Consider the following 26944-nt stretch of genomic DNA (forward strand, 5'->3'; position numbering starts at 1 on the left):
CCATTGCCACTCTCCCTCTTTTGAAGCCAAGCTTGTGCCTCCCTGGCGTTTGTGGCGTTCTTCCCTTGTTCCTTTTGATGGTGGATGTTAAACTGCTCTCTTCCTGGTTGTTTGGGATCGTGTCCTCTGCTCCCTGCCTGCTGTTTCAAAAACCTGTTCTGCCTGCTCCTCCTGGCTTTCTGGTCCGTGGGATGGAGGTGCCTTGCTGCTCCTCTGAGGTGATCCTTTCCTGAGTGTGGAGTGGGAAATGGATTGCTGGGATGCTGTGGAGTTGGATCTGTGCTGTGACCCGTCTCTCTCACGCTGACCTTGAATGTTTTCCACAGCACAAGATGCTCTGCAGGTGCTGTAAATTCCTTCTGCTCAACCATTTCGTTCCAGCAAGCTGCTTATCAGGCACTCTTTTGAAAACTGTGTTCATATTTCATACACACAATTATTCAGCAGCTATAAAAGGGGAAAATTCCTATTTATAGCACAAGGACCAGCATCAAATAGGACACTGAATTCTCACTGATAGAGGAAGTGACCTGTTCTCTAATGCAGCAGTATTTCTGCTGAAAAGAAACAGCATCTTGGATGGGGGGAGGGATGAAAGCCCTGGGCCATCTCTTTCCATTAAAAATGTGCTGCAGACCTAAAAATGCATCTGCCCTTCTCCCTTCCCAACGAAACCTTCGGCGACGGGAATTGCAGGAGAACCTTTCACTGTGGGTTTGTGGTTAGTGGTAATGAGCCCACCGACTCCTGACGGTCTGGTTTGGAGCTGGTTTAAAGTTTCTGATCGTTACCTGATCTCTGACCTTGACCTGGGAGCGAGGAGGAGTCACTGCAGAGATTTCTGCTGCGGGCAGTGGCTCAGATCCTGGTCTGGGGGGAGTCACCATGCACTTGGCACAGCCCTGAACCAGCGAGCACATGGGGCTGAGGAACAAAAAACAGGCTGGGAGCAGTGAAGGGAGGGGGTGGAAAGGTGGGAAGAGCTCAGGGGGCACGGGTGGAACTGTGGACAAGGCGAGAGCCTGTTTGCTCTGAGCGTGCTTCCCGTGACTGCCCCTGCTCCCCCAGGCATATTGGGCCAAGGCCATCACTGGCCGTTCCCTGCTGCTGCCCCCCCTGCCCTTCCCGCGATCTCTTGAGGAAGAGCTGCAGTGGGTGATACCAAGCGAGGCCCTGGGAGGTGGAGGACCGGAGGATGGGATTCCCCTCCTGTCGCTGTGGCAACCGCTGGGCAGGGAAAGCAGCAGTGGGATGCGATGGGTGCGCTGGGGAGGCTGCGGGGGCCGGGCTGCGCTGACATCACGCAGGGAGGTGGTGCAGAGGGAAGGGGAGTGGGAAAGGGAGAGCGGGGAGACTGCGGAGGGGAGAGCGCTGCACCGGGAGTGGGCTCCGGGGGACAGGTAAGAGATGCTCCGGGGCAGCGGGGCAGGGTGGGCTCCGCGAGAGGCTGCAAGACCAGCGCCTGCCTCGGCAGCGCTCTGGGTGATGTGCTGCGGGATGTCTCCTGGGAAGCAGGAACGTTACACAATGCCCGGACAGCCTGGCACAGCAGGGCTTGGCTCTCGGACAGCGAGACCAGGTCAGAGCCCGGCTGGCTGGTGCAGGAACTGGTGCAAATGCTTCCCCCTCAGGATACCAGCGTGTGTCACTGGCACTGTGCTGGGAAGAGCCAGGAGTACCTGAGCCTCCAGAACAGGCTGAAGGGACGGGGGAGCAGCCCTGGTCCCTCTCTAGGAAAGGGGAGCAGAGTTCTCCTGAGGGATTAGAGCACAGGTCATTGATGAAATGAATCAGAAGTTTGGAGGCCTTGTCCCCTGAGCTACATCTGTCTTAGAGGAGGCTGTAAGGGGAGCTGGAGCAGTGGGACCGATCCCAGAAGCGCAGTTGGGGTGGGAATCCCAAAGTGTACATCTCCAGCAGCCTCAGCACTTACCCTGCCTTGTGCAGCAAGCAGGACCTCTGGGGAAGGCAGTCAGGGGCATGGCCATTGCCAGGAGCTCTCTGGATGTGGGTCCTGGGGATCTGCAGACCTGGAAGGCGAAATAACGAAGTCTTTGAGACCTCTCTGGATGTCGTGTTGCCTTTTAGCACAGCGGTTGCATAACGGGATCCGATCTGCTGGTGGAGGGAGCAAGGGTGACGGTCACCTCTGTGCCCTGCAGCAGCCCAGCAGTGCCAACCCCCCCTCCCCGGGAGGAATTTCATCTTTCTTCCTAATCCAAGAGTTCCTTAATGCTCGAAAAAGCTGGTGGGCTCACCAGCTCCGCTTCCACGCGATGTAGGGACTCCACGCCTACATGCAGCATTAGCAAACTAGAAAGTGAGTTTGGTAGCACCCACTCATCTGTGCCAACCTGATTTGGGCCTGTTAGGATCCTCAGTGTGCATCTGGCTGAGGAAAGTACATTTGGGGTCAAAAGCCCATTGTTGGTAACCCCTGTTGGTGTCAGAAACCGGGACTGGGGTGGAGATGGAAGAGGCACAAAGTAAAAACCCTGTTTGAAATCCACAGGGAGAGGCCACTGCTCCTGTCCCAACCATTTTGTTGAAATAACACATTTTTTGGAGTCATTTGAAGGGCTGGGGGGGCAGCGGTGGGGCCGTGGAGAAATGCATCCAGGAGTGCTGGAGAGCCTGTGGGAGAGCACAGCTGCAGTAATGAGCCCACATAGGCTTTAATTAGGGAAGCAATTGCTGCGCGATGCACGATCCTTGCCCACGAAGGCACCACCGGCGCTGGGTCTATAAAGGCAACGCTTGGGAGTGGCTCAGGTGGCCACGGTGCTGCTTGTGGTGTGGAAACTGCAAACAGCACCAGCCTGTGCGGCTCTGTGGGGCTTCTGCGGGAGCCAGGGGTCGGAGCCCCACGCGTGGAGGGTGCCAGGCAGTGCTGTCACCCCCGGGGCGGCGTGGCCAGCTGTGCCCTGTGCCTCTGGCGTGGGCAGGCAGGGAGGAGAGGGCCCATCAGCAGCTCTGTGCCAACCCTCAGCACCACGCAGGGCAGCTGTGCTGGGAGGGAGCCAGCCCGGGATAGGCCCTGGCATTCCAAGCAGGACCTCGCCGGGCACGGCCGGAGCCAGGCTCTCAGGGCCAGGTTGGGGAGGGTGCAGGGAGGAGTCAGCGCTGCTGCTCTGCAGTTTCAGTCCCTGAGGTTGTGGTTCTGCACGGCCGGCAGTGGGACTGCTTTCAAAGTCGTGTTTCAACTTGATTTTTTTTTTTTTTTTTCCTCAAGGCTATTCAAAATTTAGTGGGGGAATGGCACCAGAATCTCCTATGAGCGGGAGGGCCAAGTCAACCCTCCCAGTCCTTGACTTTCTCCGTGGCTCAGCTGGCTCTCTTTGCTTTCCCCCATAGTTGCCTACACTGCAAAAGGGATGATCATGTGAATATTACATAGTCTGGCATCTGCACATCAGCTGCAGCAGCTGAGGCTCTGACATGCTCCCAGTGCCTCCATGTGACCCCCTTTCACAGCCATGCTCTTACCTGTGCATTCGGTCCCTATCACAGCCTGTCACTGCCAGACACACAATAATAATGAAATGCAATAAATGGGAACTTGTGCTCCCTTCTGGGAAAAGAGCTGGGGAGCTCTGAGCCTCTGCAGAGACCTGGAGCGCCAGGAGGAGCTGCCCTTGTGCCAGTGTCCAGAGAAGGCCCTGGGAGCTGAGCCAGGTCCTGTGAGACATTTTAATCCTTCCTAGCCCACAGTCCGTCTTGGCCACGACTCCACTGCAGGGAACATTTTGCCCTTCCCGTGGCTGGGGCACTCACAGGCACCTACCTTGTGTTTGTTTTCACACCTTATCTGGTACCACTGGGAGCAGGCGGGGCAGCAGCTGAGTCAAGGGGAGTGGGAACACACATTCCCACTTCTGCCTGGGCCGCCCTGGAGTCCCCTCGATCCTCTCCCTAAACCCAGGCTGAAATTTCTCTCTGCTGAGGTAGCTGTTTGTTCAGTAGCTGAGGTTACTTGAGTAATCAATAGTTCGCTGCTTCCCAACAGAAATATTATCCCCTTGGCCAAATCAGCTTTCCCAATCAGCTCTTCTATCTTTGCTATAAACCTGCTCCTGGCTCCCAGCTCTGGGAGGATTTAGGTGCATTCCTGACCTACCTGCACAGAGCCCCACTCCTTTTCCTTCCTCCTGCCAGCGTCACTTTTTCTCTCTGAGGTTAAGCACATGGAGAAATTGCTGGATTTATTGGACTCTTCAGTCTCAGCCCTTCTCTTGGCTCTGCTCCAACAGCTCCTTCTCTGTGCTTGTTTCTCTAAGGAGGGAGGTGAGGAGAGTCGATGGGATCCTCGTGGCCAAGGGCATTGCTGACATAACTCCCAGTCCATGGGCTCCAAGAGAACTTGGCTCAGCCGGTGCCAGACGAAGAAAAAACTGTTCCCATCACGCAGCAGGAGCTGTGTCCCAGAGAACAGGGCTGGAAGATGAGGTGCCCATAGAAAGGCTCCATGGCTGCACATAAATTCTCCTTGCAAACAGGCAAAGGCACCGACTCCCTGGAGCTGGATTTCCAGTGGTTCCATCCCAGCAGCCAAAGGCTGGGCTGTGTCTCTGGGCTCCAGTTTCCTGTGACTGAAGGAGGCCACGGGGTTTGTTCTGCTGCTGCGGCAGTGGAAACAGCCTTGCTGTGCATTGTGAGCATCTCTGCACATCTCTGTTCTTTCCAAACCAGAAAAGGTCACTGAGACCCAAGAGAAACCCACTTCCCTCCTTCACTGAACTCCTTCTGCCTCGCACATGCTTTTGTTGCCATCCCTCGCTTGCCAAAGGCAGGAACAAACACTGGGGTTTGGCAGAACTCAAAGCCTTGGCGTGTCTGATGGGAAAGAGGCATTCTTGGTCCTCAGCCCAGGGACAGGGCTCTGCTCCACGTCCACTGCCAGCTTTTCCAGCTGCACTTTTGCTGCTCATCCCATGCTGAGAGCACTGGTCTGGGGATAGGCAGCACCCTTGGGTGCTGGGCTGTGAATCCTGCAGGGGATCCATGGAAAAGGGGCAGGAATAGCTGGGGCAGGACCCAGAGCCACGTGAACCCCAGCGCGTTGCTGCAGCTGAGCTGCACGAACAGGGGGACGCGCAGGAGTCGGCGCTGCCCTGAGAGGCTTTTCCCCAAGAATTGATGATGCCAAGGGAACAGGGAAAGGCAGAGGGAGGCCACGTAAAGCCAGGCTGCCTCTGCTTCGGTTAAATAGGGCTGGTTTTGCTGACAGTTCCCCCCTGAGAGACTGCAGGGCTGAGCTGGGGAGGGATCCTGGAACTCAAGAGGCAGCCGGAAGGCTCTTGGCAGCTCCTGCTGTTTCAGTGTCAGGCACTGGATTTTCCTGGTGCTTGGGGGAACTGGGATGGCAGCCTGGATCAGAGATGGCCAGGCTGGGCAGATGAGAGGCGGTCATAGCTTCTGCCTCCCTGTTGGAAGGCTGCTCTGGAGCAGCAGCAGGGCCTGATTTCAGAGAAGCATTTGAGGTCTCAGTGCACACTGATCGCCCCAGAAACCTCCTACTCAATTTTCTGCTGTGCACAGCCCAGCCTCAGGCAGCACAGGGGGTAATTTGCTCAAACACTGGCTAAGGCAACCCACATATGACAAGCCTCAGAGAGGGAAGAGGGTTTCTCATGGTGGTGAAGGGGTGAGGGAGAGGAGAGAGGGAGAAGAGGAATTTCCTGGCTGTGGTAAAGGTGGGCCCTGCTTGAAGAGACGTCAGAGAGATTGTGGTCATGGCATCAGCCTGGGGGAAGGAAGGCTGTGGGTCAGCAGCAAACCCCAGCAGAACAAAACCCATTTGCCTTTCCATGATGGCTCAGGAATGAAGGACACACCAAACTACGGCTCCCCTCTCCCTTTGCCCCCCTTGTTCAGCCGCAGAGAGAGCAGAGCACGAGGGGAGCAACCATGGACTGAATCAGCAGCCAAGGGTCGGGCTGGGGAAAGATCTCAGCTGAGACAAGGGAACCCTGATCAAGCACATGTTCAAAATTTCCCACCTGGTTAGTGCTGGCTCAGCCCTCTGGAAAATGACACACGTTTTCCTTGCTGCGGGGCCAGAGGGCTGTGCTGGGAGCTCTCTGCTCTCCCATCCCGGCTGCAGATGAGAGGTGCTGCTGGCAGGGTCCACAATCACTCTTCTTTCCCCTTTTGACAGCTGTTGCTGGTTAGGAAAATGGGAATGTTCCCCAGCCAGTTCTCGGCAGGAACTGCCCTTTCCAGGGCTGACCACACGGGCTCTTTCTTCCCCTTCCCAAGCTCCTGACAGCACTCACAGATTTGGGCACGTTCTGGTCTTGGCAAAGCACTGCCCTTCCCTGCTTCTCTTCCTCACATGACACAGGAGAGGCTGTGGCCTGTGAAGGGGGAATGTTTGTTCTTGGACTCGGATCAATATAATTCTTGAGTCTGTTCTCTTCCCAAGGCACAAAGAAAGAAAGAAGAAGCGCTGGGACCAGTCCTGCTGTGGGGGTTTACACCCCAAACTGCCAGTCTGTTCCTAGCCCTTTGCCACTGGGCAAAGCTTAGCAGAGGCAGGAAGGAGACAGCAGTTGCTCCTGGAAACTGTGGGCACAGAGCTTGACAGAGGGGTCAGCTCTCTCTGTAGGTGATGAGACTTTGCAGCAGGGTAGGAAACCCCAGGGTTCAGAGCTTAAGCCGCTTTCTCAGAGAAAAGAGCAAGACTAGCAGGAAAAGGGAATGACTCCAGTCAGCACTGGCTACTCAGAGGGCACTGATGGCACAGAAGTGGGGGCACTTGGGCCACATCCTTCCCAGCAACTTGAGAGTTCCTCAGAAAGCCCAAATGCTGCAACTGAGCTAACTCAGAAAGAAATGGTCTCGCTAAGGCCAAGGTCAGCCTGAATAATCCCTTCCACTCTCTCTTCCTCTTTCGTCCAGTGAGACAGGAAGCTGAAAATTCCCCGGCTGATTTTGGGAGTCCAGCAGAGGTCAGCGAGCAGTGACCATCAGTGGTTCTGGGTAACAGATGAGTGTGTTGTTACCCAGCCCCTGTGCTCAGCTCCCTCCCTGATTCCTTACAGCAAACAACAGAATTTCCTGGCTCCTTGTTTCAGAATTCAAGGGAAAATTCTGCCACCCGCGCTGAGTTAAATTAAAAGCTGGTAAATTCAGGAGGCTTTTTGCAGCAAAGCACTAACCTTTGGAATTGCTTCAAGACTTGGTTAAGTCAAATAGCGATAACTGGCTTGGAAAAATCCTGATGGTTTTATGACCTTTCACAATGTCTGTACTTCTGTACCCAGACAAGGGTCACCAGGCTGCTCCAAGACGTGACCAGATCCCCTCAGAGGGCTAAAGAAAGAATTCTCTTCCTCTCTTTCCCTGTCCTGGTATGATTGCTATTACTCAGTTCTGTAACCCACAGGACTTACCCCAGGCCAGAGCAGTGTGGCTGGAGTGCTGAGCTCACCCCACAGCCTGTTCCCACGAACCCCACTTTGGTATGAGAACGATCCCTGTGTCACGGCACTTCTGCAGGTGCCGAGGTTGTCGTGTTTTGGAAACTTTGCCTCTGGGACAAAGTGGAGGGTTGTTCCTCAGGGAAAGAAGCACCACGTGTGTGTCCCCAGGAGGAGACAGCAGGGCCCCTGCTCTCACAGATGATCCTGAAGAGACCTGAACAATTCAGGTCTCTCCACGGCAAGTGAGGGAGTGTGGATGTGTCTTCCCCCTCTGCCAAAGTGAACAGCCCCTTTCACTTTTATTTTGCTTTCTGTGCCCCCAGCCCCAGGGCTTTGAAATTTGGGTGGTGGCTCTGAGAGGGTGTTATTTCACAGCGCCCTCCACATGGCCATTGCTGAAGGGGCTTCAGGCAAGGTGAGACCCTGCTGAGGGCAGCTGTGCTCTTGTCCTTGGAAGTTCTGCTGAGACCTTTAGCTTCTCAGGTGCTTTGTGGGATTGAAGCTCAAACCTCCTCTGAGGCCAAGCAGCCACAGGGACAGGCTTCAGCCACCACCTGCCCACGACAGCAGGTCCCACTGGTGCTCAGTTCACTGGAGATTTCTCCCATCAGCAGGTCCCTGCGAGCAGTGGATTATACCCTGGCAACAGGGACACTGCAACATGCAAGCCCCGAAACTGCAGCGCCTGCTCCGCTACACAGCAAAATAGGTCGTGCATCAGCAAATGAAAAAGGACAGATGGTGTCTGCTAATACAGCTTAGTTTATGGCCTGCAGGATTAACTCACTAGTTGTCATGTCTGCAGAAAATAGGAAATGGGTGGGTCGGCTGGAGGAAATGTGCGGTGTGCCCAGCCCTACCTGTGCTGCGGGATGCACCAGCTGGAAAGGATGTCAGAGATCCTGTGAGGTTTTGAGATGCTGCTGAAGGGCTGCCAGTGTCTTTTGGGGGATCTGGGCATTTGAGCTAGTGCCTTGTATCGAGTCTTTCCCATCCAGCTCAGATTCCCACACTCCCACTGCAAAGGTCAGCGCTGTAGGGAGAGATGCTGAGCCGAGCGGGGATCTCCAGCAGAGACACGAACACTGTGGTCTATGCTCCAGCAGCTCTGGAGAAGCCCACAGCTTCCTGTCCTCTGCCAGCTGCAGGACAGCCTCCAGTCCAGCCTTTTGAACTCCCAAACACCCACGTGTCTGCAGGAGTAAGTCAGAAAGCTGAGGCAGAAGCCTCAGGTCTTTTCAATGCCTTCTCTGTGACACACTGTTCTCCTTTCCTGGAAACCAGGCCAGTGCCTCACTCTCTTCTCCTTGCAGAGCTCTGATTTCTGCATCTGCCTTCTGAAGGGCAGAACAAACTCTTCCTTAGCCCTCCATGAATGGTCCTCCTGAAGATTTCACCTCGATTCTTTCTGCCTCTGCTGTGGCCGGGTTTGCTCGTGTCCTGCAAGATGCTGAGCACCCCGAAAAACAGCTGCCATCAGGGAGATACTCCAGAGCCAGTGCTGGATTCCTGCCCTGCCCTGCCATCTCCTCTTGCTGGTGGCACCTGGCTCTCCCCTGTGTGCTTGGCCGCCACCACCCATCACAGTGGGCCCACGACAGGCAGGTGCCTTCTGCTGTCACAAGGTGTTTGCCACCACCACCTTCTCCCACAGCCAGCCACCACAGGCACTGGGGTTTCCTCCAGTGACTAATTTGCCTGTGTTTATGCCAACACCAAACACGTAATTGTCTGTTTAACGACTCTGGTGGGGAGGGAGTCTGGCTGTTCCCTGGTACCGTAGGGAACAGACCGGCCCTTTTCTCATGGCAGCACCCTACTGTGCTAAACCTTCTCAGTTATAAATCTCCCATCATTAAGGGTAGCAGGTCACTGGTAAGAGCGACTGGAGAGCGGGGATCGTTGTCACTCCCATCCCCACAGCCGTGAATGCGCAGGTGTACAAAGAACAGCCTGTGCTTTCATTACAAAAGGAAATGCTCCTTTTGTAGAGGGAAAAAGCATGTCAGATTACTATTATAAGTAATTGCTTAATGCTTCCTACACCTTTACGTCACTGCTGAAGTAGACAGTAGTTATGTGAGTCCCTAATTGGGGTCTCTTCTCAATGCATGTGTGTCACTGAGAGGGTCAGGCCCATGACCTTCCCGGCTGCTGGAGCCCCGCAGGAGACAGGATGGGGAGCTCTGTGGGCATGAGAGCCTCCACGTTCTTCCCCCTCAAAATCTCCCCACCTCCCACCTCTTTTATCAGCTGCTGACAAGCCTTGCCATGTGTGTGGGCGGCTCCCAAGCTTACAAAGATGATTCCCCGCTCCCCCCTCCACGGGAGCTCTCAGGATTTCGAGGAGGGGGAAGCGCAGCGTTCCCCCGTCTGCAGGCCCGTTCTGCAAGGGACGGTGCTCTGGGAGAGCTCCATGTGGTAACTCTCTCCCAAGATTTCACATGACAGCATCTTCCCCAGAAAGTCACAGCAGGGAGTGGAAGGAAGATTGCTGTGTGTGTGTGGGTGTTAGGAGGGAGCGGAGTGGGATGGGGAGATGGAGGGGAGGGGAGGTGTAACCGCAGACTAAACCAGAGCGAATCCTCTTGGAAGAGCCTTGCATTTCTGATCCCAAGGCTCCCATCTCTTGCCTTTTCCTTCTTCATTTAAAAGCATGTCAGTCCTTGTCATGTCCAAGCAGAATCATCTCTTCCTTCCCTGAACACATCTCAGGGGACCATGAGAAGCAAACAGAACACGGACTAACCAGATAGACCCAGCAATGTGCGCACTGGGAGAGCCCTCCCCAGCCACTGGTGTCTTCCCTGGAGAGACATGAGGGCCGTTAATGACATCTCTCTCTGACAAACGATCCCAGTGCATGTCATTACAACACAGTGCTTCCCTGGGGGCCTGGCAGAAAATGACCCCAATGAGCTTCAGCTGGTGCACCCACAGCTGCTCCCCGTGAATGCACAGTGTCCCTCGTCACGCAGCTCAAGGCTTTTGGGGGTTAAGCTTTGCTGAATCCCCTGGACACAGCAAGACTGACATCCCTGCTCTGCACACGGCAGAACTGAGACCCCCAAAAAGAGGAGTGAGGAAGGCCACAGGCTTCTGGCACGACTCTTCAGGGCAGGAAGCTGGGAAGAGACCCTGCACCGCCCCTCTGAGAGGTTTAAAATACCTCTGTGCTACTTGGATCTGTCTGTCCCTGTCACCTTCCTCTAAATGCTGTGAGTACAGCACCTCTCAGGTGTCACAGCATGTACCTGGCCGTGCCCTGTGGTGGGTTCTCAGCAGAGAGACCCTTGAAACTGCCACCTGCATTTTGGCACCAGGGAATCCTGATGTTCCTGGATCCCTTTAACAACCCTGCTTGTCCCATCCCAGCAGGGCCAAAGGTCTCAGCCTGCCCAGGGAAACCAGAGCTGAGTCACTCCAAAGTGCCCCTGTCCAAAAACAAGGAAGAATTCCTGCTGTAAAGCTGTTCCACTCCTTCCCTCATTTCTTCGTGTCTGTGGCTATTTCAGAGAGCAGCAACACGAGCTGGATTTCCTCTAAACTCTATCTGCTTTACAACACAGCCTGTGCCCTGTGAGTAACCCCCCCATCCCCGCCTGTGAAATGTGGAAGAAACCCCGAGGAGACCCACAGAATTCTAGAGAAAACAGTCTGTGCCAGGGAGGGTTTCACACCTCTATGCCTGAATGACCCGGAGGTTTCAGGCAGATTGAATCTTTGTCTGCCCTGAAATAGCTGTTTCAACATCCCTCTGTGTCCTGCAGGTCACGGATGAGAGCAGCAATACCTGTGATAGCTGGGTAATCAGGAACGGCAGGGGGGTGGGCAAAGGGGATGCGGTAGGAGCTGGAGTTTCTGTTTTATCAGGTGCCTCCTGCCAGTGTCCCACCACAGCAATATTCCCGGCCAGGCACACCCCCAGTTCCCCCATGCAAATACTCCCAGTCTGAGTTTCACAATCCCTTCCCGGCAGGCACCCTCCGCTTTCACTCTCTGAATTACCGAGGGGAATTTTCATTACATCACCAGAGACTCTTCCTCCTCGACAGCGGCAGAGCTGTCACTGCTTTGTAGGGGGGGTTTGGGGTGTGGGTGGCCACGGTACTTCTCTGGAAAGGGGCCCTGTGCCTCCCAAAATCAGGTTCAGCCCAGCTCAGCCTCCCCCAGTGGCTCCATCCAGGCTGGGAACAGCACTGGGCAGTGTGGGGTGGCTCCAACCAGTGCCTGGACAAAGCCTTCTTCTCCCTGGAAGCCTTCCTGGGAGATATGGCATTTTCAGGCAGCTTTAAAAGTGGCCTGTGCCAAATCCTGCCCTGATTTAAGCAGCAGGGTCGGAAGTCAGCAGTCTTCCAGCTTTCTGCCAGCATAAGCAGAAGCAAATTTGCCTATTGGAGCTGGGATTTGTGGAATGACTCGCTGCAGCATTTGAATTCCCCTCTTCCTATATTTTTTTTTCCTTTTGTTTGTTTTCAGTTTATCTTTTCAGATATCCTTGAGTTAAACAGTCAGACTGGTGACTGTTTCCTTGCAGCCCCGGGGAGGGGCTGATCTGATCTCACTGCCAATCAGTCTCTTTCCTCTCCTCTCTGGCAGCTTGTTTCCCTGCCCTTTCCTTCCCGGCTTCCCAGCCCCAGTTCCTGGCTGGGTTGTTCGAGTTTTTTATCCCCACAGTTTGAATCAAAACAAACTACCGGGTTCAAACTGCTAGTCAGGAACTTGCTGAGCAGGAGCTTCTCTTCCTGGCAAGTGCTATCAAGACTCTCCACGGAGAAACACCTTGGCCATGGAGAACTTATTTTGAAGTAGCTGGTATGTCTGGACCACGGCGGGGTCCGGACAGTTGGAATTCTGCGTCTCTGAGCTCCATAAAAGCACTGAATTCCCTCAAACCTATAAAGACTGGCAAGAGGTCTGAGCAGCTTGGGAGAAAGGGAAGAGATGGCTCTGAAGTCACTTGGATTTACCCTGGCCTCTCCCAGCCCTGCTTGTATCATGATTTTCCTCATATAAGGCAATGAAGAGTCATTTCTGCCCCATCAGCACGTTGCAAAGCCGATGCTTTTCCCAGGAACTCCAGATGGTTTTGCTCTCTGTCTCTCTGTGTCTGCACTACTGGTAATTCAGGCCTGTCTCACATTAGCTTTTGAGCTGAAACCTTCCCACAATTAGTTACAGTCTGTGCTCTGGCGCTGCAGAGGACGCAGGGCTGAGCTGGCAGAGCGCTGTCTGGGAGATCCGTCCCACACACGAGTCTTGTTCAGGTTTCTCTATTTCAGTCAAGAGTGTGATTTTTCGAGTGAAATCATCAAAGCGAGACAGTCTCTGCTACAGATGGGCAGCGACAGCCCTTTAAAGATGCCTCATACCTGGCTTGCCTCAGACAGGAACGGTTAATTTCAATATAATCTTGTTTTACACCAATATAACATCTCTCCTTTCTTGCTCTGGCCCTCCTTTCCCAACAGCGAAATGGGGAGAGGGTCCTTTCCCTCTGGGAGCTCCACATCACAAGCGTCAGGGAGATGCTAAAGCATCTTCATGCCTGCCCACGACCTGCCAGGGACCAGGGACAGTGTGCTCCACACACACCCTTGTAGCATCCCAGATTCTCTTGGAGCAGAGCTGTTTGGCTCCCTTGCCAAATTACCTTGCTAATTAACAGGGTTCTTGATCCCAGGCAGGAATTTACCACTCTGAGGCCAATCCTAAGTGTGGTCCAAAACTTCCAGCTGGTCCAAAGCCATGTGTGCGGTGGCAGGAATGCCAGAACACAGCAGATGAGCTGGGGAATGTCACCTCCAGGGAAGGACTTGGGCGCAGCAGACATCTTGGGATAAGCAGTAAATGAGGGTGTATGGCAGGCACAGAATTAATGTGGAAAAGCAAAGGGAAAAGCATGATTACTGAAGGGTATTTAGGTGAGGAGGAAGCTTCATTTGTGCTCTTATGCCTTCACTCACCCATCGGACAGGGAAGTGTCAACATTATCCCTGCTGTGCAGACAGACACAGGGTCTTTGCCTACAGCAATCAGGCAGCACGAGCACTGAAATCCAGGTGCTTCCAACTGTCGTGCTGGGTTTGGTTCCTTGTTCCCATCCCAGGGGCACCAACAAGGGCTCTCGGCAGCCAGGAGGGATCCTGGTAATAACAATGCAAACAGGCTTTCCTGAGAGAAATTATTTCAGGAACAGCGATAGCTGGGAGAGACAGTGATGGAGCCACACTTGTCACATGAATAACCACAGTCTGTCCAGGCAGAGATGACAGTCTAAGGGAAGGCAGCCCCTTCTGTGCTGATTTAACAGGCTCCTCGTAGACACAGCAGATCTTTCTGCTTCGCCTCCTCTGCATAATAAGCAGTGTCCTTCCCGTTAGCTTCTGTGCCTTTGGATGGGAGATGAGGCTGGCAGACCCCTGTGGGCACGGGGAACCCTGTAAGGAAACGGAGGCTTTTAACTTTCTGCATGACTGCAGGAGGAATGTGGGTTGTAGTTTCAGTGCCTCTGAACCCGGCACTCCTCGGGGAGGAGTTCCCTGGGTGAGTAAATCTCCACATGATCTTCATAAAGGTTATAAAGGAGGGACACACAGCGAGGGACAAGGTGCTCCAGTGGGGCGAATGGATTTAGATCCATCCTGAGGTTATAGACCCCCACCTCCAACAGGGCCTATGTTAAAAAGCAAACTTCCCTAGAGGTTTGGAACAGAAACCTTTTTTTCTGCACAACAGTCATAGAATCATAGGATATCCTGAGTTGGAAGGGACCCATCAGGGTCATCGAGTCCAACTCCTGGCCCTACACAGGGCACCCCAAGAATCCCACCATGTGCCTGAGAGGGTTGTCCTAACAGAGACGGGACACTGAGGGGAACCAGTGAGGGTGTTGCAACATGTGGAATACACGTTTTCTTTTCACATCTTCTTTGATGCTTGATCTTTGTGTACTTTCAAGTGTAAGGGGAGCCAGGGACTGAGGGGAGGCCGAGTGTTGAGGAGGAGCCGGGGCGCTGAGGGGAGATGGGGATGCTGGGGGGAGATGGGGAGCTGAAGGGAGTCCGGAGCACTGAGGGGAGGTGGGGAACTGAAGGGAGATGGGGTTTTGAGGGGAGCTGGGGGTTCTGAGGGGAACTGGGTTGCCGAGGGAAGTCGGGCGCTGAGGGGAGCAATGGCCCTGAGGGGAGATGGGGCGCCTTGGGAGCGCTGAGGGGAGCCGAGAAGCAGAGCGGGCTCTCAGCTCTACCCCGTTGAGACGCCTCAGAGCCACCCATGGCACCACAGCGGCGGGACGGGCACAGGGATGGGAACCGCCACGAAGCCTCCGACGCTGCCCGGGGGCGCTGCCCACAACCGAAATGGCGGCGGCGGCGGCCGCGCCCGGCGCGGGGCGGGACATGGCGGGGCGGGGCCGGGCCGGCCGCGCTCACCCGGCCCCGGCGCCGCTCTCGTTACAGCGCGGCCGAGGCAGCGCCCGGCGGGACGAGCCGCTCGGAGCTCCGGGACCGACCGGCTGCCGCCACCCCGGACGCCGCCGAGTGACCACCGCCACCGCCGCCACCATGGGCTCCGAGCGGGACTCCGAGTCGCCGCGCTCCTCCTCCATCCACTCGGCCGCCGCCAAGTGCCCCAAGCCCGGCCGCCGCCGCCGCCTCTCCTTCCAGAGCGTCTTCTCCGCCGCCGCCGCCTCCGCCGCGGGCGGCCGCCGCCGCGCCAAGGCCGAGCCGCCCCCCGCCGCCCCGCCGCCGGCTCCCACCGCCCCGCCGGCCCCGCCGCCGCCGCCGCCGCCGCCACCGCCGCCGCCGCCGCCCCCCGAGGAGGCGCCGGTGGTCCCGGAGGGCGAGGAGGAGCTGGAGTGCCCGCTGTGCCTGGTGCGGCAGCCGGCGGAGAACGCCCCGCGCCTGCTGTCGTGCCCGCACCGGTCGTGCGGGGCCTGCCTGCGGCAGTACCTGCGCATCGAGATCACCGAGTCCCGCGTCAACATCTGCTGCCCCGAGTGCAGCGAGCGCCTCAACCCCGCCGACATCCGCCGCCTCCTGCACGACTCCCCGCACCTCGTCGCCAAGTACGAGGAGTTCATGCTGCGCCGGTGCCTCGCCGCCGACCCCGACTGCCGCTGGTGCCCGGCCCCCGACTGCGGGTGAGTGCGGGGTGCTGCCCCTCCGCGCTGGGACAGCCTGGGGAGGAGGGACCTGCGGTGCCCGGAGGATGCTGCCCCGTCCCTCTGCCCTGGGACGGCGTGGGGAGGAGGAATCTGCTGTCCCCGGAGGATGCTGCCCCTTCCGTCCTGGGACAGACCGGGGAGGGGGAAACCCACTGTGCCCGTGGGGTGCTGCCCCATCCATCTATACTGGGATGTCTTGGGGAAAGGAGGCATCCCGCCCTGGAGGGGTGCTGCCTGTCCCCAGCACGTCCTGGGACAGCTGGGTGATCCCACTGTCCTAGTAGGATGCTGCCTTTCCCCAGCAAGTCCTTGGGATGGCATTCCAGGTGGGATGGCCCTGGGACCTGCTGTCCTGCCTGTCCCCACCTGGGTCCCAGGACAGCAAAGGAAGGGGCAGCTCAGCCCCAGTGGGGTGTTGCTGCCCGTACACACTTCTGTTCTACTGAGTCCCACGAAGAGCCCTCACTGCAGACATTCTTTGCTTCAGCAGTCTGTTCAGGACAGCTGATGGGCCTTGGGTACCAAAATGACACTCCATCTATCCCTGTTACCTCCCTAGGGCACCAGGGTTTGACCTTGGAGATTGTGGAAATACAGGCAGATCGGGCACGAGTGACAGGGTTTGAAGGGGGTTTTAGCTGAGCCATCGTTTCCCTAATTTAACAGAAACCTTTTTTCTTCTGCACAAATGGGAAGCGTGGAGTTTCCCAGCTGCATGTTTCGCTGTGAGCCATGGGCACAGTGCATGGGGACACGCTGCAGCCTTCACGGTGGGGAAGAAGAAACTGTAAACAGTCACTATTTCCCAGTGAGGACGTTGAATACATGGCAGAGAGGAGTGATGTTGACTCACTATCCGTTGCCTAAGTGAGGAAGTGTCTGTCTGTCCAGAAGTCAGCCCAGCCAACTGTGATGACTGTGTAGTTATGAGCGTGTTGCTTTCATTTTCTCTTCCCGTTTCCTTCCAACGAACTCTTGTTGGTTTCTGTTTGAGCGTAAGCCAAAGCTGCCTGGAAAAGGGCTTTGTTTGGGAAACTTAAGAGAAGTGCTGTGAAGTTTAGCTAGAATTCAGCCTGGATGGCAATTCTGAGCAGCAAGGACATGAAAGGAAAGTCTGACCTAGTAGTCAGAAAGGAAAAGGTGGTGGGAGGGTTGTGAAGATTTAATCAAAGCGTTGTAATAGGCATCCTATGCAAATCAGTGAACCTGGCTCAGGTTACCCATTTCACGGCCTCTGAGCATCCTGTATGAGGGCTTGTTCCTTCAGAGGGTGACATTAAAAGCAAACAACAGCTTTGCTCTTTTCTGGAGCCAAATCGAGTGTGAGATCTTGATATTTCACCAGCACTGGGGATAAGATCAGAGAGATAAGAGCAGGTTGTGCTGCCACAGAGGGAATGCCCCTGCTGGTAACCAGCTAGAGAAAATCCGGTTCCTGCTCGCCGAATCTCAGCTCCTTGACTGCTGTGATACTATCTGTGCTCAGGATAAGGTGTACAAACAGCCGACGTCACCCAGGCTGGCTGGGTGGAAGGAGCCAGCACGGCCCGGAGGGCGTTGCCTCTGTCACAGCAACCCAGCCGTTGCTTTGAGGGGTTTTGGACAGACTGGTGTCACACACGCGGCTCTTTCTGTGAGCAAAAGCCTCCTCCCCGGTTAGTCAGTGAGCAGGATGAGCCAGGTGACACGCACAGCATCCTCCTCCCAGCTGCCCAGAGCATCAAGGAGCGACCCTGGGGCTGTTGGGAGACCAGGCAGCCTCGTGGACCAGCGCTGCTTGGTGTGTCTGTAGCGCTCGGAACAAAGGCTGTTGGAATCAGCCCTCCGGCGGGGAGAAGAATTAATCACCCTATTCATTCTTCCCAGCAGAGCTTGTGTGGCTGCGCTTATGTAAAATCAGGGTATGAATTATTTACAGCGGGCTTTCCCCTGCTGTAGTAGTGCTGGAGTACGGGAGGGGTAGAGGAGGGCTGGGGGCACGGCCCGTGGCTGGCACTGGGTGGCACCCCTGACAAGGTTTGTAGGGCTGGGGGGCACAGCCTTGGGTGTCACCCCCGCCAAGGTGGTGGCATCAGGGGGCTGTGGGGCGATGGCAGACACGACCCTGGGCGCGTGGCACGCGGAGTCCAGCGCCTTCCTCGCATGCCACAGCCTTTCCTTTAAATTTCTCTGTAAATGAAAGAGCCTGGCTGTGCTGCGGGGAAGGGGAGGAGGACCAACACAACACCGGTGCGTGTTGCCATGGAAACGCCGGTCAATTGATGCGCCATCAATCGCAAAACAAATCGTTTTCTGTGTTTGCAGCTTCGGGGTTTTTTTTTCCCCTTGCCACGGTCAGGTGGTATCGCTGTGTTTGTCACAATGCACCCCTCCCAGAAGCTTGGGAGAATAACAGGACCTTTGGAGAAATGGAGCTGTGTAGGCTGAGCTCTGTGAATGAGCAGGAGGAGGGAGGGAGGGAGGCAACTCGTGGCCATCCAAGGAGTGGGCTGGAAGAAGAGCTGTGTTGATTCCTGGGGTCTCAGGGAGACACTCTGGGGGGGAAACTCAGTTTCCCTTCTCATCTGCTGGGATTGAGCCTGGAAAGGGCCGTTTAAGTCAGGGGTGTGTCAGAGGTCAGGGGAAGAGGGGAATGCACTGGCCATCGAGTGCCATGACTATTCCAAAGCATAACCCTTCAAAACCCACTTTCTAGTTGACCTTGACGTGGAGATGTGTTATTTCTTTCCCCAACAGACAGTTGTGTAGCTTGTCTCCCCGCAGCTGTGGGCTTCTTCACGATATTTGTCATTTCAGCTCCAGCAATAAAATATAAGTGATGATGATTTTAATTTCTCCAGTGTTTAAAAAAAACCCCAGCGTTTTGAGTGAGGAGTTAATTTGGAGTATGGGGTTGCTTAATATATTACACTGAGCTTTCCTAGCCTAGTTATGGTTTGCAATAGCAGTGTCACAACACAGCTGGGTAGAAGAAGCTTTTCCTTCTTGTTTTGCCAAGGTCTTTGGCTGCAGGATAGTGGCAGGGTGAGGATGTTTAGTGGGATACCCCTTAGACAAGATGCATAGGGGTTGAGCTCGTCCCTCCCAAACCCCTGGGCCATCTGTATCATAGGATCATCATACAGGATGGTTTGGGTTGGAAGGGACCTTAAAGATCATCTTATCCCACCCCCTGCCACGGGCAGGGACACCTTCCACTAAAGCCCAGGCTGCTCCAAGCCCTGGCCACGTCCAGGGATGAGGCTTTGCTGTCCCTCCAACGCTGGGCTGAGGTGCAGGTGTGTTGCTGCACACGTAGGCCCTGCAGTCGTGCCTCCTGGCCCCGAGATGTTGTTTCTTTGGCGACTCCGTCGTAGCCTGGCAGGATGAAGTTGCTCGAACTCCCACGGGATATGAATCATTGTGGTATGACACATTCAGCGGTTCTCACGCTGCTGCCTCTGAGAAGAGGCAACACAAACTTGAGCTACACGAGCCCTAAATATAAAGCCTTAAATAGGAGTTATTCTCTCTGGCCGCGAACGAAAATACTGAGGGCGAGCAACAAAAATACCCTTTTGCCACACGGGTGTCGCAGAGCTGGGAAGGCACTTCTGGAATTGCTCGTGTCAGCCCCTGCCAATGGAAACAGCCTCATCCTCAGTGACTGTGTTAGTCAGATTTCTCTTGCGGTGCTTGGTGATGCTGCTTAGACTTTTGTGTACACAGGACGTTTCTTCCTGGAAGTGTCACTGGTTGAACCAAAAGTGAGCTGGTTGAGCCTGGCCTCTCTGCCTTGCACTCTTGGTTGGTTTTACTCACATTTTGTGTTGTCCCACAGGCAGGGTGTTGTTCTTCAGCACTCTCTGGAAAAGGAAATTTTGTGGGATCGACAGGAGCTTGCTTCTTGACATACATAGCTAAACATGGAATCCCCTGTTATATCCCACTTTTTTAGAATTATTCAGTTAATAGAAGTGCCCAGGACAACCTCAGCTTTCCTAGACTCCTCCAGACCGTCCAGCATCCACCCATATACCTGTCCTAAGGAACTGGGGTATGTGTGTGTGCCTGGAAAGAGCAGCCTGAGCCTGTCCTAGGAGCCTGAGTTGGCAGAAGCAGCAAGGAGTTAATTTGGCACACCATGCACAGATCTGGTCTGTGTGAATTGCCAGTGAGAACTGCCAGCAGTTACAGAGGAGAGAACTCAGCAACACAGGCTGGCTGTATGAAAGGTCTCTGCCCCGAGTAACCCAATTAGCACTGCTTAATTTCAGGCCCTGCAGTGCAAGCCACAGGGCTGGAGGGAGCAGGAATGTGTCTGGCGTGGAGGCTGCTGTACCAGTGATCAGAAATGAGGTGGGAGAGGTTGGGTGGGCTGTCTGGGGGCTCTGGGTGACCTGCCCTGAGGGCAGCGTTGCCGTGGGCTCCGGGGGTACCAGGCACATGTCTTGGCAGCAGCTCTCGAACCAGCTGCTCTGAGCAGAGCAGCTCAGGCAGCCCCAACCCGGGCACCCCTGCATGAAAGGATCACTGGGCTCTGGCTTGATAACTTTGTCCTTTCCTAATTCCCCCCCGGCGTGTTCCCCCTGCAGTTACGCGGTCATTGCCTACGGCTGTGCCAGCTGCCCCAAGCTGACCTGCGAGAGGGACGGCTGCCAGACGGAGTTCTGCTACCACTGCAAGCAGATATGGCACCCCAACCAAACCTGCGACATGGCCCGCCAGCAGCGGGCACAGACCCTGCGGGTACGGACCAAGCACACGTCGGGCCTCAGCTACGGACAGGAATCCGGGCCGGGTATGCACTCATGTGTTTTCCATAGGGTGTCCTGAGCTGGGAGGGACCCACTGAGGTCACTGAGGTCCAGCTGCTTGCCCTGCACAGGGCAGCCCCAGGAATCACACCGTGACTTTTTCTGGTTGCTCGGTGCTGCAGCTCTGTGTGTGTGAAGCCGAGGAAGAGGCGCCTCTGTGTAAAACCCCCTCCCCTCAAAGCATTGGGGTGTCAGTGCCCTGCGTGGCACAGCTGAGGGCCTACAGCTGCCACTGGGAGAGCAGCTGTGAAACTCAGAGTCATTTCCCCTTCCCCCTGTGTGTTAGAACATGTCTGGGCTCCCCCAAGAGCACTGAACAGATCAGTAGGTGATGATGTGCTCTGGGTCCTTCTGTGTGACAGCAGCTCCCCTCATCCGCCCCAGCTCTGCTTGTGGCTCTTTTGATCTCGGATGTTCTCGCTTTTTGCTGATCTGAACCCTGAACAAATAGTCACTTTTTACCCTTGCAGCTTCAAGTTTGCCTGCTGTGGTCATGAAGAGCAGCGTTCATGCCCAGCTGAGTGTGGGGAGCCTTGCTCTGTGCACTGTTAGGTGTTAGCAATGTCAGGTACCAAAAAAATGCCAACCCACAGGCTCCTACACTGCCTGGTAGGAGCTGCTGTGTCTGCTGAGTTTGTGTTCCTTAAAAATAACTGTATTGACTCTGGAAGTGGGCAGTGAGGCCATTCTGTAAAGCCCTGCCCTACCCCCAAACTAAACACCCTGGTTTTCCTTCTGGGGCAGGAGTTTGAATGTTAATTCACTTAGCATGGAGCTGTCGTGGGTGGCTCAGAGGTGGCTTAGTGGTATGTTGAGGTTCAACATGCCCCAGTTAGAGAGCCCTGATAATGGACAGCAGAGACACTGCCACAGTCTCTGGCACAAACCAGCCAGCAAAAAGAAACACAACCAGTTTCTGAGGTTTTTTTCACCCTGTTAAAGAGATCTCTGCCAGGAGGGGCACTTAGCCACGGAAAGGGAGGTTTTTGAGACAGTGGTTTTTCCTCACCCTGTTCTGCTGGATCCAGTGTGGTGATTAATAAGGTGTGAGCTGGTCTCAGCAGCTGGATTTCATCTTGCTGAGCCTCGCAGGGGCCAGCAAAGCCCCGAACCACAGCATAGCCATTGCATAACCACGGTCAGATGATGCCTGAGTTAAGGAAGAGATGAAAGACCCTTATCCCACCCTGCCAGCAGCAAACTGGGGCCTGGGCAGCCTCTGCTGCAGACCCCAGTCCCCTTTTGGCTGCCCTAGAAGGCTGGGTTTGGTGTTTTTCCAATGCCTGTTCTCCCAGTTGTTCTGTTGTTCTTGGCCCGTGAGTCACCTCGGTGGAGCAATTCAGTCATGGCTCGTTCTTATGCTGTTGCCTTGGCTAGCACAGGGCAGGTATGACTTGTTCCCAGCACTTAAGCACGTCCTGGAATACATTCAGTTCAAAGTTAGGGTGAGCTTTTAAAGTGACTGTGGTTCTCAGTCCCTGCTGCCCGGGCTATGGTGGGGTAGGTGTTACCATCAGCGTTATCATCTCGCTCCAAAGATGAACTAAAGACACGACACCCCCCCACTTCACCTGTGGTCAGCAAAAGTGTTCTGCAGGCACAGAAAAAAAACAGGGGGGTGCCCTCCCATGCTGAGATTCCCCCTTGTGGATTCCTCCTGCTCACGGCAGAGGTTCCAACTCCATCCCCTGCTTCCCTCCCGCAGCCGACGACATCAAGCCGTGCCCGCGCTGCAGCGCCTACATCATCAAGATGAACGACGGCAGCTGCAACCACATGACGTGCGCCGTGTGCGGCTGCGAGTTCTGCTGGCTCTGCATGAAGGAGATCTCGGACCTGCATTACCTCAGGTGAGGAGGAGTGGGCGGTTTTGGGCACAGCCACGTGGCGCTGCCTCCGGGGCCGTTCCGAGGGGTTCGCTGCGCGTGCTGGGCTTTCACCCCCCCGCTTGCCTCTGCGGTCAATCTTCTCAGTCTCTCTAATTTTCTTCTTTCTGACCCAAAGAGCTTTTGTTCCCACACTTGGCAGTGTGAGGGTGCTCTTCCGTGCCAAAAATCAGTAATGTGATTGATAATTAATCTTGATGGGGGGGAAAGAAGAGAGAAACCTGTTTTGTGTTGTCCGCCTGCTTCCTGAATTTTGGGGTTTATTTATGTGCAAGTCGAGCTTGGGGTTTTAGGAATTGCTGGAGTGTTAATGTCGTCTTTTTTTCCCTTCCCACAAAGCCCCTCTGGCTGTACATTCTGGGGCAAAAAGCCGTGGAGTCGCAAAAAGAAGATTCTCTGGCAGCTGGGCACGCTGATCGGGGCTCCCGTGGGCATTTCCCTCATTGCTGGCATCGCCATTCCTGCCATGGTCATTGGCATCCCCGTGTATGTGGGGAGGAAGGTAAGTGCGGGGAGCAGAAGGGTTTGGGGGAGGGCGTTCCCTGGGCTTGAGGCATCCGACCAGAAATTTAGAGCTGATAATGAAGGGTGGATCTTGCAACAGAACCAAAATTCAGTTGTCTTTTCTAGCTAGAGCTTGTCTTATCTCCTGGGCTTTGTGTGGGCAGAGGGAGGGGTGGTGGCTGATAAGCCCTCATAGCCCTTCAGGCTCATGTCCTCCCAAATGTATTTTGCAGTGCTCTTGTGCCTCTGCTTTTAACCCAGGGGCACCCCAGGAGAAACCTGGTCCCTTTTGAGCCCATCCTGTGATGTTGGGCCCTGTGGGACAGTGGCTGGACCCCGAGCATCACACCTTGCCGTGCTTAAACCACTCGTGTTTTGGTGCTGACCTGCTGCCTCGAACTGTGTGATGCTGCTGTGTGTCTGTGCTGATAAAGGGATGCTGAGAGGGAAGAAATGGCACGTCAGCACTGTGCTTGTAACTGCTGCTTTTTCTTGAGCGCAGACCCTCCTGCTAGGTCTGATCTTATGAGGAGAAGAGGTTCTTTAAGGGCTCACACAGCTGACAAGGCTGTAAAATCAGACACTGATGTCCTCTGGGTCGTGACCGGGCTGTTCTCACCTGGTGCTTTTCCTTCCATCAGATCCACAGCAGGTATGAGGGGAAGAAAACCTCTAAGCACAAGAGGAACTTGGCCATCACTGGAGGGGTCACCCTGTCTGTCATTGCCTCCCCAGTCATCGCTGCTGTCAGTGTTGGTAAGTGGGCTCAGTCCCTGTCCCTTCTGTTGGGCCAGTAGCCACCGAGACAAGTGGGTAGCCCAACCCTGTGCGGTGGGGGTGGCCAAAGGCAGTTTGCAGAGTGCTGCTGGGGGTGGTTTTGGGCACAGCCACAGCCTATCCTGGTGTCCCTTGCCACACAGAGCTGTCCCTCACTCGTGGACTGCTTTGATGGCCACTGTCCCATGGGTTCAGTGCTCTTGGGGTTCCCTCATTCTGCACAAACAAAGGGCTCCTTCTCCGCCTGTCTGTGAAACTGCGAACTAGAACCTTTTAAAAGCAGCATAAACACAACTGAGGGAGTCCCTACCCCAAAAAAACCTTCCTGTCTGCCCAGCACAGCTCGGCCTTGAGCTCCTCTTAACCCAGCACATGCTCCCCTCCAGGTATTGGGGTGCCCATCATGCTGGCCTACGTCTACGGCGTCGTGCCCATCTCGCTGTGCCGGGGCGGCGGCTGTGGGGTCAGCACAGCCAATGGGAAAGGGGTGAAAATTGAGTTTGATGAAGATGATGGACCCATCACAGGTAACGTGGTGACCGGGGGAAGGGGCTGTTACACCCCCTTTGCAGTGAAACGCTCGGGGGTCGTGACGTTTCCCAAATCCGAGCGTGTGTTTTCACCTGGGCCTGGCTAGAAGCAGGTGTTTGCTTCAGTCTTGCCGTGACCAGGTGTGTCACAGGAGGCTGCCTGGCGTGAGGCATCACTTCCCATGCTGATTCCCACCCCTGTGCTCTCCACCCCTGCAGTGGCTGATGCCTGGCGAGCCCTGAAGAACCCCAGCATCGGTGAGAGCAGCATCGAGGGGCTGACCAGCGTCCTGAGCACCAGTGGCAGCCCCACGGACGGGCTCAGCGTCATGCAGGGCAACTACAGCGAGACAGCCAGCTTTGCTGCCCTCTCTGGGGGCACCCTCAGCGGAGGGGTCCTCTCAGGGAGCAAGGGGAAGTACAGCAGGTAAGGTTGGATTGCTGGGAAAAACACAGGGGGTGCCAAGGGGCGGTGTTGGTTGAGCAGGTTTATTTTGGGGGAGCTCTCCAGGACTGGGAGCGGTCCTGCTTTGACCTAGTTATGTCCTAGCACTTCTGCATCTTGGTCTGTCGTAGAGTAAGCAGTCCCAGCAGATCACCCAGGGTGATCAGGGAGCCAGGGTTGTGGACTCCCCATCCCTGGAAGGGTTCAAGGCCAGGCTGGACAGGGCTTGGAGCAACCTGGCCTAGTGGAAGGTGTCCCTGCTCATGGCAGAGGGATGGAACTAGATAACCTTTAAGGTCCTTTCCATCCCAAAGCATTCCATGATTCTGTGATCAGGCTGCTTCTGGACTCAGTGCCGGACCGGTTCTGGCAAGGAGGACAGAAGATGAGTTCCTGTCCCTACTGAGCCCCCTAAAATTGCAGAGCTGCTGCTTTGGGTTAATTTGGAATAGTGCAGAGACCCCTGTGTGACCTGCTTAGAGCTATTCCAGTCCTCTCATTCCAACCTGGAGGCTTTGCTGCTCCCTGTTCTCCGCTGGCCTGCAGCAAACGGTGCCACTGCCCTCCAAGTCAGGAGGTTCCAGCGCAGTTTTCCTCCCAGCTTGCCTGTGAGTCAGTTGGGTGGGTAATTAGAGACACGTGTTGACATGGCAGCCGGGACGCAATCACGGCTCTCCCTGCGCCAGAGCCGTGGAAATCGGTTCTTCCTCAGGAGCCGTGTGAGTCACTGGATGTAAACACCACTTTACCTCCGTCATGGAAAACAGAATGAATTTGCCTAAATGGAGCCAAAAATGTGGCTGTACGAGAGGAACTGTCGGGGTTAAGCTCTGCCATGCCGAGCTGCACCGGCACCCGGGGCCTCTCGCTTTCCTGCGAAGAGCAGTGACTGATTGGTGCTCCTCAGGGATATTTAAAGCATTTCTAAGGAATCCTCCTCTTTTCCTGCAGGCTGGAAGTTCAGGCAGATGTCCAGAAGGAGATTTTCCCCAAGGACTCGGTCAGTTTGGGGGCGATCAGTGACAACGCCAGCACTCGAGCCATGGCTGGTTCCATCATCAGCTCCTACAACCCCCAGGACAGGTAGGAGGACATGGAATGGTGAGAAGAGCGTTGGTAGTGGGTGTCCTGGAAAAAATCTGCGCTCTGTGAGCGCTGCTGTGGGCGGTGGGATGACTGTAGTTGCACCAGGCTGCTCCTCTGCCGCTGGCGAGCGGATCAGTCCTTTTGCTGGCACAGGAGGAGGGCTGGGGACGGTTTGGGAGCAGCCCCCATGTGTGGTGTGGAGCCTGAGGAGGGCATCTGCAGCCCAGCGCCCTCAAGGTCTGTTCCTGGCAGCTCGTGGGGGACTCTGGAGCTTTCCCAGCTCATCTCCTGGCTCAGATCTTGGCTGCCGTTGGGAGAACCCGAGAGCAGCGAGTGTTGTTGTTCCTCGCATGCCAAGGGGCGATGAGCAGCATCTTGCTCGTGTTTGGGAAGTGTGATCCTCCCAGTTCAGTGGTGCAGTGCCCAGTGGTGCCCAGTTGAACCCAGTAACCATTCCCAGTAATGCAAGGGCTCCCTTGTTTCTGCAGGGAGTGCAATAACATGGAGATCCAGGTGGACATCGAAGCCAAACCCAGTCACTACCAGCTGACCAGTGGCAGCAGCACAGAGGACTCCCTGCATGTCCACACCCAAATGGCAGAGAACGAGGAAGAGGAGGAGGAAGAGGAGGAGGAGGAGGAGGAGGAAGAGGATGGCGAGCAGGAGCAGACGTGCAAACACCAAAGCTGTGAGCAAAAGGACTGCATTGCCAGCCAGACCTGGGACATCACCCTGGCCCAGCCCGAGAGCATACGGAGCGACCTGGAGAGCTCCGACAGCCAGTCGGACGACGTGCCGGACATTACCTCGGACGAGTGCGACTCCCCCCACTCTCAGACTGCAGCAGGCTGCCCACAGACCCCCAAAGCTAGAGGTGCCGAGAGCCCAAGTGCCCACCTGAGCCACTGTGCCCAAGCCGAGGGCTGCCGGCTGGATGAAATGGTCCAACTGGAGTGCATCGAGGCCAGAGTGTGACGTGTCCTCCTGCTGGCAGCACACCCGCTGCCACTGCGTGTCTTGGGCCGGGCTTGTGTCCCTGCTGGCTCCTCTTTGCCATCCTCCAGCTGGTTCCCCAGCCTCGCCTCGGGAAGTTGCTGTTTCTTACGCGACGTAAAAAGGAAAGGAAAGGAAAAAAAAACACAAAACAACAAAAAAAGAGAAAAGCCCCCGCCGTCTTTTTGTTTTAATTTATTGGTTCAAAGTCTGTGAGGTGTGTAAGAGTGTAAATATGTACGTGTGTCTGTATGTCTGCAACCATCCTAAGGGACTCTTGGAATAAAGACTCTGGTTGTCATTGGACTTGCATCCATCTCGTCCTTTCCAAAGCTC

The 26944-nt window shown here is 55.4% G+C and overlaps 1 protein-coding gene across 1 annotated transcript; it reads left to right on the forward strand.

The window, feature by feature from the left end:
* The first annotated feature begins 1339 nt into the window (after nucleotides 1-1339).
* On the forward strand, nucleotides 1340-26911 carry RNF19B (ring finger protein 19B). The gene is made up of 10 exons (XM_027905524.1): nucleotides 1340-1395; nucleotides 14881-15567; nucleotides 20166-20371; nucleotides 22093-22237; nucleotides 22613-22775; nucleotides 23419-23533; nucleotides 23941-24081; nucleotides 24304-24511; nucleotides 25481-25612; nucleotides 26104-26911. The coding sequence occupies exons 2-10, from the start codon at nucleotides 14990-14992 to the stop codon at nucleotides 26588-26590; spliced, it is 2175 nt and encodes a 724-aa protein (XP_027761325.1). The 5' UTR covers nucleotides 1340-1395; nucleotides 14881-14989; the 3' UTR covers nucleotides 26591-26911.
* The last annotated feature ends 33 nt before the right edge of the window (nucleotides 26912-26944 follow it).

This window comes from Empidonax traillii, unplaced genomic scaffold (genome assembly GCF_003031625.1).
Source record: "Empidonax traillii isolate 1590-97213 ecotype Southwest subspecies unplaced genomic scaffold, ASM303162v1 scaffold1160:size199357, whole genome shotgun sequence".
Lineage (NCBI taxonomy): Eukaryota > Metazoa > Chordata > Aves > Passeriformes > Tyrannidae > Empidonax > Empidonax traillii.

Coding starts and splice junctions, on each gene's coding strand:
- RNF19B (XM_027905524.1), top strand. CDS start 14,990: ATGGGCTCCGAGCGGGACTCCGAGTCGCCGCGCTCCTCCTCCATCCAC. Junction 22,776..23,418: donor CCGTGTATGTGGGGAGGAAG/GTAAGTGCGGGG, acceptor TCCTTCCATCAG/ATCCACAGCAGGTATGAGGG. Junction 24,512..25,480: donor AGCAAGGGGAAGTACAGCAG/GTAAGGTTGGAT, acceptor CTTTTCCTGCAG/GCTGGAAGTTCAGGCAGATG.